Raw genomic sequence first — 13,240 nt, forward strand, 5'->3', positions numbered from 1 at the left:
CGAGCGGCCCCTTTAAGCCCTGCCCCCACCGCTCGCGCTCTCCAGTGTTGGCGGCACAAAGCTTCCCGCGAACGTGACGTCACCGCCCGCGCCTCCCTCCCCCGCCCCCTCCCGCCCGCGGCCCGCTCCCGAGCCCGCGCCCGCGCGCGGCCCCCCCTTCCCCACGTGACCTCGCGCGGCGCCGCTCGCCGATTGGACGGCCCGGCGGCGTAGTAGGAGCGACGCGCCGGCGGCGCGGGGCGCCATTGGCCGGGCGGCGACGGGTGGGAGGTGGTGCGGCGCCCCGCCCCCCCCGGGTGTGCGCGAGGCGGCGGCGCGTGGCAGCGGCGGCGGCTCCCGCTGGCGGGCTCTGAGGGGCGAGCGCGGGCGGCGGCGACCCCGGCCCGGCCCGGCCCGGCCCGGCCCCGCCATGACCGACTTCAAGCTGGGGATCGTGCGGCTCGGCCGGGTGGCCGGCAAGGTGAGCGCGCCGCGGCCGCCGCGGCCTGAGGGCGCCCGGGGGGCGCGGCCGGGCGCTGCGGGCCGGGCTCGGCCGCGCCGGGCGGAGCGGGGAGCGGCGGGGCCGGGGCTCGGGGTCCGGCCGGGCGCGGTGCTGACGGGCCGCGCTGCCGCCGTGGCCGGCGCGGGGGGCGGGAGGCGCGGGCGGTCCGGCCGGTGCCGGCGGGAGGGGAGGGGAGGGCCGGGGCGGTGCGGGCCGGGCGGCCGCGCTGACGGTGAGCGGCCGCGGTGTGTTTCAGACCAAGTACACGCTGATCGACGAGCAGGACATCCCGCTGGTGGAGAGCTACTCCTTCGAGGTGAGCGGCCGCGCCCCCTGCTCCCCCGCCGGTGCCCCCCCCCCCCGCCCCGGTTCCCCTCTCCCCCCGGGGCCGCTTCTCGCCGGCCCCGTCCCGCGCGTGCTGCCCGCGCTCTGCCGCTGCTCCGCCTCAGCTGCTTTGCTTCGCTTATTTCTTTACCCGCGGTACCGGATCCCCCTCGCAGCACGCCGCGAACCGGCCGTCAGCCCCCCCCGCCCTTCCTCCCGGGGCCCCTTTGCCGTCGCCTCTTGGGCCAACGGTGCCCGCGGGGGCTTTGCTTTGGGCCGGTTCGCGGGGCTCCCGGGGTGGAGGTAATTGCGGTCTGTTGCTGAAGGTAGGGTTTTTTTTTTTCTTTCCCTGTGACATGCTTAAATAAAACCGCCCATGGAAGCGCTCTGCCCCGCAACTTTCCTGCTTTGCAGCAAAAAAAAAAAAAGTTTGAAATTATTGAAATACCGATGTGAATGCTTTCCAGCAGGAAAAGCTCTGGTTTTTCGTTTTAAACGAGCATTAGTTTAAAACAAATTAATTTAGTATATAGTGTTTTGTTTTCGGCTTTCTATTTGTAAACTTTTTGAGAACCGATAATTTGTCTTCCCCTGTTTGGTTTGGCAAACTTTAAAAATTTTCACTTTGCACATAGTCTTGGATGAGAAAAACTTCTTTTATTATAACTTACTGTGGGACCAGAAAAAACGTTTTCTCTTAACATCTGCTAAAAGTGGATTCTACCAAGGCTTTGAAAGGGAAAGAATTCTTGATTACAAAATCTTCCAAAACTAAGGCTCTTGTGAAGGAGGGACCATCTTTTGCTTAGTGCCTGTAGCGCAGCAGGTACTTCAGAGCTGCTCTTATGAGCTTTAAGTGCCGTGGCAGTGCTGCTACCAGAAAACACCATGTTTGCCCGTTCCTACTCTGTTTAGCTCGCTGTAAGCGTGTACTGTCACTGAGAGTGGTAATACACTGCGAGTATCCTGAATTTGTCTAGTCCTTCATACAGTTTGCGAGCGTTGGCGCCAACACGAAGTTATGGAGTGGAGAAAAGAGGGCAGGACCGCTCCTTTCACTAGCAGCCCCTAATTAGATTGGTATAAAGCAACGTTGAAAACGAAGCCTTGGTGGCTTGCTGATGGCTGTACAGAAAATCTGTGCCAGAGCGGAGAAAGGATCTTGGCCCTACAGGCTCACAACTGGATTGTTGCTGTTCTTTGTCCATGCGGGGCTCCTGCTGTGCACAGCCTCCTTTCTTCCCTTTCCCATCCTCATAAACGACAATAGCAGAGCTGGTTGGTTCCCCTTGGAGGTTTGAAACAACTCAAATTCCATTAAGGTCAAGTGACCTCTAGGAGACAAGTGTTAAATGTGGGTCCTTCCCGTATCCCAGTGGAGCATGTGCTCTGCTGCTCTGTGTGGGATGCTCTCACAGCCTTTCCCTTTTGTCTAGGCTCGGATGGAGGTAGATGCTGATGGAAATGGTGCTAAAATATTTGCTTACGCGTTCGACAAAAATCGTGGAAGGGGATCTGGCCGTCTCCTACATGAGCTGCTTTGGTAGGTATCGTAAGGAGAGCTAATGCTTTAAGGGTTCACTAGGGTGGAGTTTGCTGCCACCGACTTGTATGTGGTTTATTTCTCTGCCTGTAGTATTTTAAGTCTTCTAAGGAGGCTTGCAGCTACGCTTAGTTGGAAACCCAGTATCGAGGGTGCCCATAGATCTTATTATGGTTTGGTTCTGCACTGAGCCTTCAAACAGCTGAGTCTGTAAAACATACACAAGGAAAACAGTGAGAGGTGAGTATTGTTCAGGTAGACGCTGTTTAAATCTGAGAAATGCTACGAAAACTTCAGTTCGGGGTGGGGGAGGAGGGGACTGGCTCCATTTAATAGGTGAAGACTAACCTTTCGAGCTTTTCTTTTTGTCCCATGATAATCAGGTACGTTTTATTGGCACCAGTGAAAATTGGCAGAGCACTGGAGAGAGATGGAACCGCTGATAACTTAAAACTTTGCATTTTTTTGTTTGGCCTTCTGGAAAGCTGCCTCAAGTGGTGCTGATGGTGCTTCATATGAACTGCTATGTCTTATTTTCCATGTTCTGAGAATCATTGCTTGATACCCTGTGTAGCTGCCAGTTTAGATTCAGAGGCCAACTTACTCGGTTGTGAGAGATCAGTTCATCCAATGAGCTAATACATTGCTCTTTCTAGATACGTTCATGGGTTTCTAGAAAAGGTAGGGTTTGCTAAAGAGAACCGTTATTTCCTTTAAAAGCCTTTTTTGAGAAATTAAGCATGTTTTCTATTCAGTTCCGTAAATTATACTTCGTAGTCACAGTGCCCAAGATATAGCTGTGCTTTCTTTATTGTTCCAGGTTACTTTTTCTTCCCCAAACTAGTCTCTGTAGAAGAGGAGGGATACAGCAATAGTCAGAGACTATTATTATTATTTACAATCTGCTCATTAAATATGGATTTTAACCTGCATCTGTTAATGTTTAATCTTCTTGTACATATAACTTTGATGAAAAGTATTATGAAGTTGGCTGTAGTATGTGGGGTAAATCACTGTCAGCTACTGCTAACTGTGAACCTCATACAGTAATAATTGTCATCTGTAAGTAGCTCTAAACAGCACCTTAAAATTATTCCAGGTGGCTGTTGAAGGCTGTGTAGATGATGACAGTCCAGCTGGTTGCTTATTACACAGCCCAGTCATTGCCTCTTCTGGTTTGTTTTACTTAAATTAGGAAATAATTCTAACGTATTCAGTTAGGTAATTCAAATTGTGTCACTCTAGCATGCACTAGTGTTAAAAAATCTGAGATTGTGCGTGTAATAGGGATTTCTGGGAGTCACAAAGGCAGGGTGTAAACTGTCAGGCAAGCGGAGCTGCAGTTCTGACGTTGCAAAGTCAAATTCTTCGACTAGAAAATATGAAGTATTTCGGCTGTTTCTGTAAATTCAGTTTGATCCCTTTGAGGGTGAACATTTTGCTGTGTTCTTTAATTACAAGCTAACACAATGCCGGTTAGTATACCTTCATGACTGAGTCTCCTGATGCTTTTAGAAAGCCTTTTGGCTACAGGTGCTATGTAGTTACTGCCCCTCCTAAACAGAATAGCCACATTGTTCAGTTTTACTTACCTGCACTGGGGACTGCTTTGAAAAGAAAGCAGAAATGTATTTTAATGGCAGGCCCTTCCCTTCATGAGAAGGAGTAATGCTGAAGGTTTTGGAGCCTTTGAAAGACAGAAGAGATGGGCAGTAGCGGTCATTACTCTTTCTGGTGCCAGCCTTGCTTCTTGGGTAAATTAAAAGCAAAGACCTTGAATTACTGCAGGTATCAGAGTATAATTTAACTGTTCTCCCCCAAAACATACCCCAAAAAATCAGCTCACTCTTACTGTGTGCTTCTGGTTTAAGAGACAGTGAGCAGGCATGTGCTGGGTGCTATTGCGAGTAAAGCAGATTTTGAAGTTTTTTTCATTTTTTTAATTTAATTAAGCAAGCATCTTTGTTCACGTAGTATGGCCCTCAAAATAGGAAGCTGGTAGCTACCGAAGCTGCAGCAATGACAAGGACCTTCTCCCACTCTCCCTCCAAAGCCCTCCTGCTGACCTCTGCAGAGTGTGAACTCCGGTACTAAATGGGAACGACTAGCTGAAAAATACCCACACTTGCTGCCAATATTCTTTCAGGAAGAACTTCCTGCAGGCTCTCTTGTGCTTGCTGTGTTTTCAGGATGGACTGTTAGCTCCTCCAAAGCAGGGTATGAAAGTCTCTGGCTAGGGACCTGCAGAATAAGTCTGTCATCTTCTCGCCCTGTTCCCTGTATAGAAGTCCCAGCTTGCTGTATTTTGGCTGGGTGTAGTGATGTTCCCTGGGGAATAGCAGCATCAGGAGATTAGTCATAAGTATCACTAACTGTGTGTTCAAAAAGACATCTAAGACCTGATTTCTCTTTTTTTTTTAGAGCACTTACCATCATGCTGCCTATAACCTACTCAGTTATGGCTCCTGTTGACTTGAATTGCTCTTGTCTGTACTTGGCACTTCTGTTACGGGCCTCGCTTCTCAAGTTAGCTGCTGAAATACAAAAAGAACAGTACCCAGTTAATTCTCTGAAAAGTTTTGGTGTAAGTGTTTTGCCTGGCTTCTTGTAGGAACTCAGGTGTGGTGGGGGAGGTAGAAGCTACAGCTCTGCAGGAGAGTTGGCTGCATTACTGAGGCTGTTTCTTCTCTGTCCCCTTCTGCAAGGAGAAGGCAGGTTCTTCCACGAGCCTGTCCTTCACTGCACATTTATGATTAACTTCTGGAGATGGTCCATGCTGCACACTTTTGAAGCGTAGGTCTAGGGAGAGGAGCAGTACATGCTTGTGCATTCAAAGGTTGCTTGCTTATGTGTGGAGAAAAGGGACCGTCCTGAATTTGCTAGTGCTAATTTTGGCATCTCAGTCAAGGGGGACTGTGTTAACACTTTTACTGGTCATCAGCAAGACCTGATTTCCAGATTTACTTTAAGACCTTTGTCACTTGAGGTAATAGAAAAACTGGCAGCAATGTAGACGAATGTGAGTTTATACAAAGTGAGGAAAGTGGACTCACTGTGCTAGTGAATTTTTCAATATTTGCTTGTGGAGGGTTGTGGGTGCAGACCTAGACTTTGTAGAGCAGTGGTAGGCATGTGCCACTCTGCCATGGCTTCCTGGTGTCACGAACAATCTCTCGTAATCATCTCCTTCTTCAACTCCAGTCTTTCTTAAACTCGCGTTATATGATCCATTTCAAAAATATTTCTTAACTTCGTCTTAGATTCCCCTCCACCCTTTCCCCCCCTGCACAGTTTGCTCTTGCTCTGAACTTCTGTCTCCTCCCAGATTCCTCGTTCATATCTATCCCATCTCTCTTGTTGGCACTTTGTCCTAGTCTCAGTCTAAGAACCTTAACTCCTTCCCTGTCTCCATATCTGAGTGATGCTTCATCTGTTTGGGTCCGTGTACCTTCTGGGTTCCCACTTGTAGCCCTCAGGATTCCTGATTAACTTGCCAGACCCTCCGGTAGCCTTCAACAACTCTAAAGTAGCTTTTGCTCCTTTAGGGCATTTCAGCAGACTCCTTTCCATAGTTTGTTTGGTTTTGTGTGTTTTTTTTTTCTTTTTTTTTTCCCAAAAGAAGGATTCTATTCCTTTCATCTTCAAAGGGGAGAGCTTCTCCTTGCTCTGTGGAGGTGCAAAAGACTCCCTAGCAGGAGGCTCCATGCTCTGTTCTCATGCAGGGCTGCCGTTACAGGAAGAATTGCTTTGCCTGTGAGCTGGAGCAGGGGCTGTGTGTGGTGCTGCATGTAGCCTCTCCAAGGGAATTTTACTCACTAAATTCTAGGAAGTTTGGGGGCATATGTGAATTGCAAGTGTTTTTCTTTCCCTCAAGGTATGTAATTTAACCATATCTGGATGGATTTTGACAAAGAAAACAAAAGACTACATTTTTTGTTGTCAGTCACATTGAAATGAATTTCCCTGTTCTGCTGGATAATGCTAGAGCTTTGTAAAGGGGAAAAAAAAAAAGCGGGGATTTTTTAACTTGGGCAAATCTCATCTTCAAAATTGGATGAGCCATTTGAACTGAAATGTTCAGTAAATGCTGAGCTGGAAGCAGCATCCAAACTAGTTGGGTAAAGTTATAAGTAGCTGTTGGAATGGTCTCCTGGAAGGAAATGCTGGGTAACCCTCAGACAGCACTGTCAGTTTTACGTTGTCCTTGATTGCTGCCAGTGTGTTCCCTCTGTGCTGTGAAATTAATCATGGCATAGCAAACATACCAAGACACAATTTCTGTCCAAGCCTTACATTTCAGGTGGGATGGAGATTCATGCAAGAAATTATATGGAAACTCATCCAGGCATAAGAGTGCTTGACAGTGAACTTGATACTTCATGAAATAGAGAAAAGAGAGATGAAAATAAGTTGGAATGGGAAATGAAAACAGTTAGAAGGCAATAGGGAAGAATCGCAGTAGGACTTAATGTGCAGCCATCCTCCTTGCTAATAGTCCTGCTTTGGTTTTGAGCAAGGTTCAGTAGATGTTTCTTGGTCAATTGTGGAGCCATTGCAGGCTTTCTATGTGTTACGCACCATTAGAGTCTAAAAAGCATTTGCATAATTGGTGAAACCTCTGTCCTGTTGCTTATTAAGAGACATTTCTTCATAAATAACAAACTCTGTGACTTCACACCAGTGCCAAACTTGCATAAATGTGTCTGATAGAATTTCCTATTAAAATAACAAACAGCATTAGCTCCTTTCAGTCTGCTCTGGAATACAATAATTGCATAGATGCTTTTGCAGTAACTGGAGAAGTAGTCTCTGGAACTTTCTTTGCAGTGTGCTTACAATTAAAATATACCATGATTGTCTTTTGATTCAACTCCTTTATAATGGAAATAACCTCTTGGAACAAGTCTCTTTCTTCCGGGAGTTGATATCTCTGAAGTAGCCACTGTATTCTGTTGGCAACTCAAGTTTCACTGTGGCTGTTTCAGTGACACCAGAGAGCAGGCTAGAATGCAGCCTATCTTCTGGAATCAGTATGATTCTTTGCTTTTTAGCTATGGAGTCTTGTTCATCACTGACCTTCAAGTTGTTTTTGGTTCCTCCAGGGAGAGGCACCGGGGAGGGATTGCTCCTGGATTTCAGGTGGTACATCTGAATTCAGTGACAGTGGACAACCGCCTAGACAATCTGCGCCTAGTTCCTTGGGGGTGGAAACCCAAAGCTGAAGAAATCTCTAGTAAACAAAGGTACGTCAATATTTGGCAGGGGGTTGCCATCAAAAAACTTGAAGATATCTTAAATTGTTGTGTCTCCTTCCTTTAGTGATTTTCATCTTGGCAGAGCCTTTTTTATTTGACCAGGTGGCTAAGAAGGCCAATGGCATCCTGGCTTGTGTCAGAAACAGTGTGGCCAGCAGGAGTAGGGCAGTGATTGTCCCCCTGTACTCGGCACTGGTGAGGTCGCACCTCGAATGCTGTGTTCAGCTTTGGGCCCCTCGCTCCAAGAAGGACATTGAGGTGCTGGAGTGTGTCCAGAGAAGGGTGACGGAGCTGGTGAGGGGTCTGGAGCACAAGTCTGATGAGGAGCGGCTGAGGGAACTGGGGTTGTTCAGTCTGGAGAAGAGGAGGCTGAGGGGAGACCTCATCGCTCTCTACGACTACCTGAAAGGGGGTTGTGGGGAGGTGGGTGTTGGTCTCTTCTCCCAAGTGACAGTGACAGGACAAGAGGAAACGGCCTCAAGTTGCGCCAGGGGAGGTTCAGGCTGGATATTAGGAAAAACTTCTTCACTGAAAGGGTTGTCAGATACTGGAACAGGCTGCCCAAGGAAGTGGTGGAGTCACCATCCCTGGAGGTGTTTAAAAGACGTGTGGATGAGGTGCTTAGGGACACGGTTTAGTGGTAGACTTGGCAGTGCTAGGTTTACGGTTGGACTTGATGATCTTCAAGGTCTTTTCCAACCTAAATGATTCTGTGATTCTATGATTGGGCTATTTGCACATCACTATATATCTTAGCTTCCTCACCTGGGGAATGGAGTTAATGCTCACTGGTCATGCTAGCTGTGAAGGGACCATCTAACCCCATGGTATTACTATGTAGAGGTCCTGCTGTGCCAGATGTTGTTACCGCAGTAGAACAGTAAGCCTGCATTTCCTTCTGCTTGAGTGATGGCATCTGGGCATGCTGAATTCCATCTGCAGATTTTACTGGCTTGTGGCTCTCGTCCTCAGGCACCGAAATTCTAACAACCTGTAGAAGCCAGCAGCTGCAAAATGCTTACACTTGTAATTGTGTATTTGGGTTGAAAACAAAATTGGTTCCTGAGATCAGCTTCCATCGCCTTTCCCTAGTAGGTTGTGGGAACTTCCTACATGCCACATTGCAGTAATGTTACTCAAAGCACATTAGACTCTTAATGTCAGGATGGGTTTGGTTAATCTGTGATGTAACGCTGGCATACTCATTTTTGGTGGGAGACCCGTAGGCTTAACATCACACTAGATGCTGCTTTTGAAACACTTGCAGCACCCATAAGATAGGGATGTTCAGAGCTTATTAAACTGATTTTAAGAAGATATAGTGAATGGCAATGACACTGCAATGATATTCCCAATGATTCTGGGAGTTCAAGATCAAGAAACAGACTTCAAGCCATTTACACAGAAATAATTTTGTTTGATGTAAATGTTTCTTGATAGATAGTTTTTAACTTTTTTTTGCATTTAGGCTAAAATAACCCTAAAAAGATGCGATATATGAGGCATATGTGTAGTCTGAGGCTTAACAGGCTAAATACAATGTTAACCTTACTTACTTACTTTATTAGTTAATTTGGAATCAATTTCCCTGTATGCTTATTTTGAATTTATGGACCAAATTTGTACTTGTTTTTTACAGGGAACAAAGTCTGTATTGGCTGGCAATCCAACAGCTTCCTACAGATCCTATAGAAGAGCAGTTTCCTGTACTGAATGTAACACGTTATTACAACGCTAACGGGGATGTTGTGGAGGAGGAGGAGAACTCATGCACATATTATGAATGTCACTACCCCCCATGCACAATGATTGAAAAACAGGTGCGTTCAGAAGAGTTGGAAGTAAGCATGTAATGACTTGGGCTACCGTGTGTGTCCAGGGATTCGTTCCTTAAAATGTAAAGCTTTAGGCCTGCCATTCTGTTGCTAAAAGCAATCATTTTTTTAACTGAGGATTTTTTTGGCATGAATCTTCAGACCTGATGATAATCTTCTGTTTGAGAGAATGTAGTTTTGAATTGGAACAGTAAATGACCTAGTGGTTTACTGGGAGAAGTGTGATTTCTGCAGAGTGTACGAAATGGCAGGTGGAAGCATTCCTCTAGGGACCCAGAGCTGGAATGAGCAAGCAGCTGTATAAGACAGGAGAAAGCATTATAAGAGGTTTTGGGCAGTAGTAGAATCAAAAAATAACAACATGCTTGACCTTTCATGAGAAGAGGGTGAATTTGAGCGGCCTTTATTCAGGGGAGAACTGGGAGGAAAGCTAGTTCTAGTTCTGTGCTGTAGGTAGATGAAACGAAGCAACACACATAGGCAGAGAATGAGATGTCCAAGGGCTGTGCCTCTTTGTCAGGCAGATGTCCTTATCTATTAATAAGAAAGACTTTCCTTGTGATAACAAATGCTGAGTAGGCTAAAATCATTGTTTTCTGCTTTTTTTTCTTCGAGGAAGGGAAGGTTTGCAAAAATGGTCTTAAATGCCCTCTATTTGAAAAAGAGCGAGCTTTACCTTTTATTTGGGTCTGCATACAAAAGCTTCCTGGTTAACTGTAAGTTGGGCAATGCCTGAGCTTGTGCAGCCCTCCCAGTCACTTCTGAATTTAAGGTGTTTGTAGTTGAAAATAGAACTTAAGTTGACAGAACAGTAGCATTGTGAGTACAGATGTGAAGTGCTCAAATATTTTGTCTATTAAGCCCATTCTGCAAGAGCAACTGCAAAATCAAACAAATGCCATCACTTCAAGACCTTTTGACGCTCTGATGCGCGTGGTGGGATGTTCATATTTGTGACAGGTGCAAAAGACCTGATCATAAACCTGTTTGGGAAATGATGCAGGGGTGCTCCTTGGCCCTGAGCAAGCTCACTAACACTGTCTTATGTTCTTCCTAGTTACGTGAATTCAACATATGTGGCCGATGCCAGGTAGCGAGGTACTGTGGGTCACAATGCCAGCAAAAAGACTGGCCTGCTCACAAGAAACACTGTCGGGAGAAGAAACGGACCTTCCAGCAAGAGCTTGGACCAGAACGATGACCGGGTGGCACAGGCCTCTTAGCAGCAGGATTCCTTCTCAAAGGCATTGGACTCTTGCTTTTGCACAGTAATGACAGACTGCTTATTGAAGCCAGAGGCACTGAAGAAGAAAAAACCCTGTGATGCTTGAGCAGAACGGCTGACTGGACTAAGCCAGCTCTGACTGGTGCTGTGGAAAGGGATTGGGTCTACCCTTCCAGTATTATATTCTCAAGCAAAAAGACTACTGTGGAGGCTCCAGGCAGGAAGCTTCTCATTATTTATATGTTAATACGTTTGTAAACTCATGTACAGTTTTTTGTTAGAAATTCTTGATAGGACTCATTAACTGTAATGTTCAGATGAGAACATGTTGTTGGCCTAAAAGTTTAAAAAAAAAAAAAAGTCACGTAGCAAAAGCTTTTCCTCCCATGTGGCTAGAAGTATCTGTGGCTGTGCCAAGGCCAGAAGGCAGGCTCCGACATCAGCAGTTACTCTGGAGAACTCTGCATGGAAGTTACATTTTTAAAAAAAAAAAAAAAAAAAAAGGCAAACAAAGTAAAGGTTGGAATGAATCATTGTCTACTCTCTAGCTTTCTCCCGTTCCCTTCCAGCTGCTTTCAGAGCACAGTCACACTTGGAGGTTGAAATACCTACGCAGTAGGAACCAGCGCACCAGAAACTGGAGTGGAGTGTAGGGGACCATCTGGGATCTGTGCATACAGGCAAGCTATAGCGTGTCGCTACCTTCAGAGAAGGGCTGCCGGAGATTCTGATTTAAGCAACCAGTATTTTTAGAAAGCTGAGTTAGCTTTCTTGTTACAAAACCTTTGTCTATAAAGTAGTTGTAGGGAAGCTCAGGTAGTCAGCTGTGTGTGGATGTGGTTGCCCTTGTGGCTTCCCCGTAAGCATAGCAAATACTATAGTGATGTGCAGATATGTTTAAATGATCTAATATTTGGTAATTTGAGTTATTTATTCGGTTTTTTAAAGAGATGCCATCGATCCAAGAATCACTTTTTGATTTTTTTTATGTAGCAATGAGTAAAAATGATATGGGAGGAGGATTTGACTTGCAGAGTACACGCCTGTTTTTCTTTTCAGGCATTTTGTCATGTATAATCTGAAAGTTTTTGGTTTTTTTTTTTTTCATTTTTGCCTTAGAAATATAAGGAATATCAACTGAATTTCCTGAAGAACTAAATGGATAATTTAGTGCCAGGTGTTAGTGTTACTTCACAGTAGAAGAATGTGAGCTGCTGAATGCTTAATGCAGAGCCTTTCTTGGAGTGCTTAGTGAAATAGGTATTTAAATTTTTTTTTGTAAAAGCCATTAAGAATTTAATTTTTCAATCAGGGTTCACTTTGCCACTTCATGTTGCAATGTTGGTCTTGCTTGTATTCAGTTTGTTAAAAAATTGAACTGCTGTGGACTTCCAATATTATATTATGTTTCCAATATCTGCACGGGAAGTTCTTAATTATTAGTCTTTGGGTGGGTTTTTGTACTTTGGCTTTAAGCATCTTGGAAAATAACAAAGAACTTCTGAAGCTTCCTGCTGGAAGTTCACTTGGTAGGCATGTTGTCAAGTTGCAACTCTTAATTTATGGTTATACTGTAACTTTTCTGTTTAGGCAGCCTAAAATGCCCTTAAGTATGAACAAGTCAAGCAGGACCTAATGAAATTTTCCTGTAATGGGGGATACCTTTTTTAAGGAAACACTTAATTATTTGCTTTAAATTAACTGTACAGTTTTTGAATATAAAATGGGACATAAGGAATATTTTTTTTTTATTGGAGGTAATCCATTGAAAAGGGCAGAAGTATTGACTCTTTTTTTCTTGCCTTTTTAAAAGGCTGCTATTTGTCATGCCAGATTTCCATTGTATTACCATGTTTAGGAAACTGAAGTCAGTCTTAGAGCATTTAAACACTTCTGCAGCACTGGGCAGGGAAAATGGTCATGGTTAGTCCTGATGTTTGTAACAGAGCTGCAAGGAGAGATGAGGACAAAGACAGACTGCAGAGGAAGCCCTGATGGGGCACTGGGTAGATTCCTCTTGAGCAGCAGGTAGAGGGAATGAAGGAAGGGTGAGACTCAAGCTAAAGAGTCTGCAAAACTCAGATGGTGGGTGCTTAGGGCAATCCTGATCCCAGTGAATGGGGAGGGGATGGGAGGGGATGGAAGAAGGGGTGAAGCAGGTGGGGAGGGAAGATGCCCACTAGCTAGGGGTCTGTTAGACCTTCAACCAGATGAAAAGTAACAAGTTGCCCGGGCATCCTGACAAGGTTTGGTGAAATAACACAGGTTCTGACTTTGGTGTGTAACCTTTGACTCTAGACTTTCCTTGTGCCAAAGGAGGGAAGCGGCTACAGGAATTTTGACTCTTGGAAAGGTCCGGGGCACTGTAGTAAGAACATCACTGCCTGCAGAACAGCTTTTCCTGATTGGTGTGGGGAGTTGTGTGATCAACGATTCTGGCAGAAGATCTTTGTAACTTAGAGAGATCTTCCCTTTTTGTAAGGTGTGTCAGAAAGGAACCGGTTACACTTGAACATGGCAGCTCAGGTTCATATACCCTGTATGGTTTCTCAGAGGATGAAGCTCTCGTAAAGGACC

General features: G+C 45.6%; 1 protein-coding gene across 1 annotated transcript; it reads left to right on the plus strand.

Moving 5' to 3' along the window:
* Positions 1-409: 409 nt before the first annotated feature.
* ZMYND19 (zinc finger MYND-type containing 19) lies at positions 410-11,129 on the plus strand. Its single transcript, XM_059828906.1, has 6 exons — positions 410-460; positions 738-797; positions 2,242-2,348; positions 7,451-7,591; positions 9,243-9,423; positions 10,496-11,129. Exons 1-6 carry the CDS (start codon positions 410-412, stop codon positions 10,637-10,639), a joined length of 684 nt encoding a protein of 227 aa, XP_059684889.1. The 3' UTR covers positions 10,640-11,129.
* The last annotated feature ends 2,111 nt before the right edge of the window (positions 11,130-13,240 follow it).

This window comes from Gavia stellata, chromosome 24, assembly GCF_030936135.1.
Source record: "Gavia stellata isolate bGavSte3 chromosome 24, bGavSte3.hap2, whole genome shotgun sequence".
NCBI classification, from domain to species: Eukaryota; Metazoa; Chordata; class Aves; order Gaviiformes; family Gaviidae; genus Gavia; species Gavia stellata.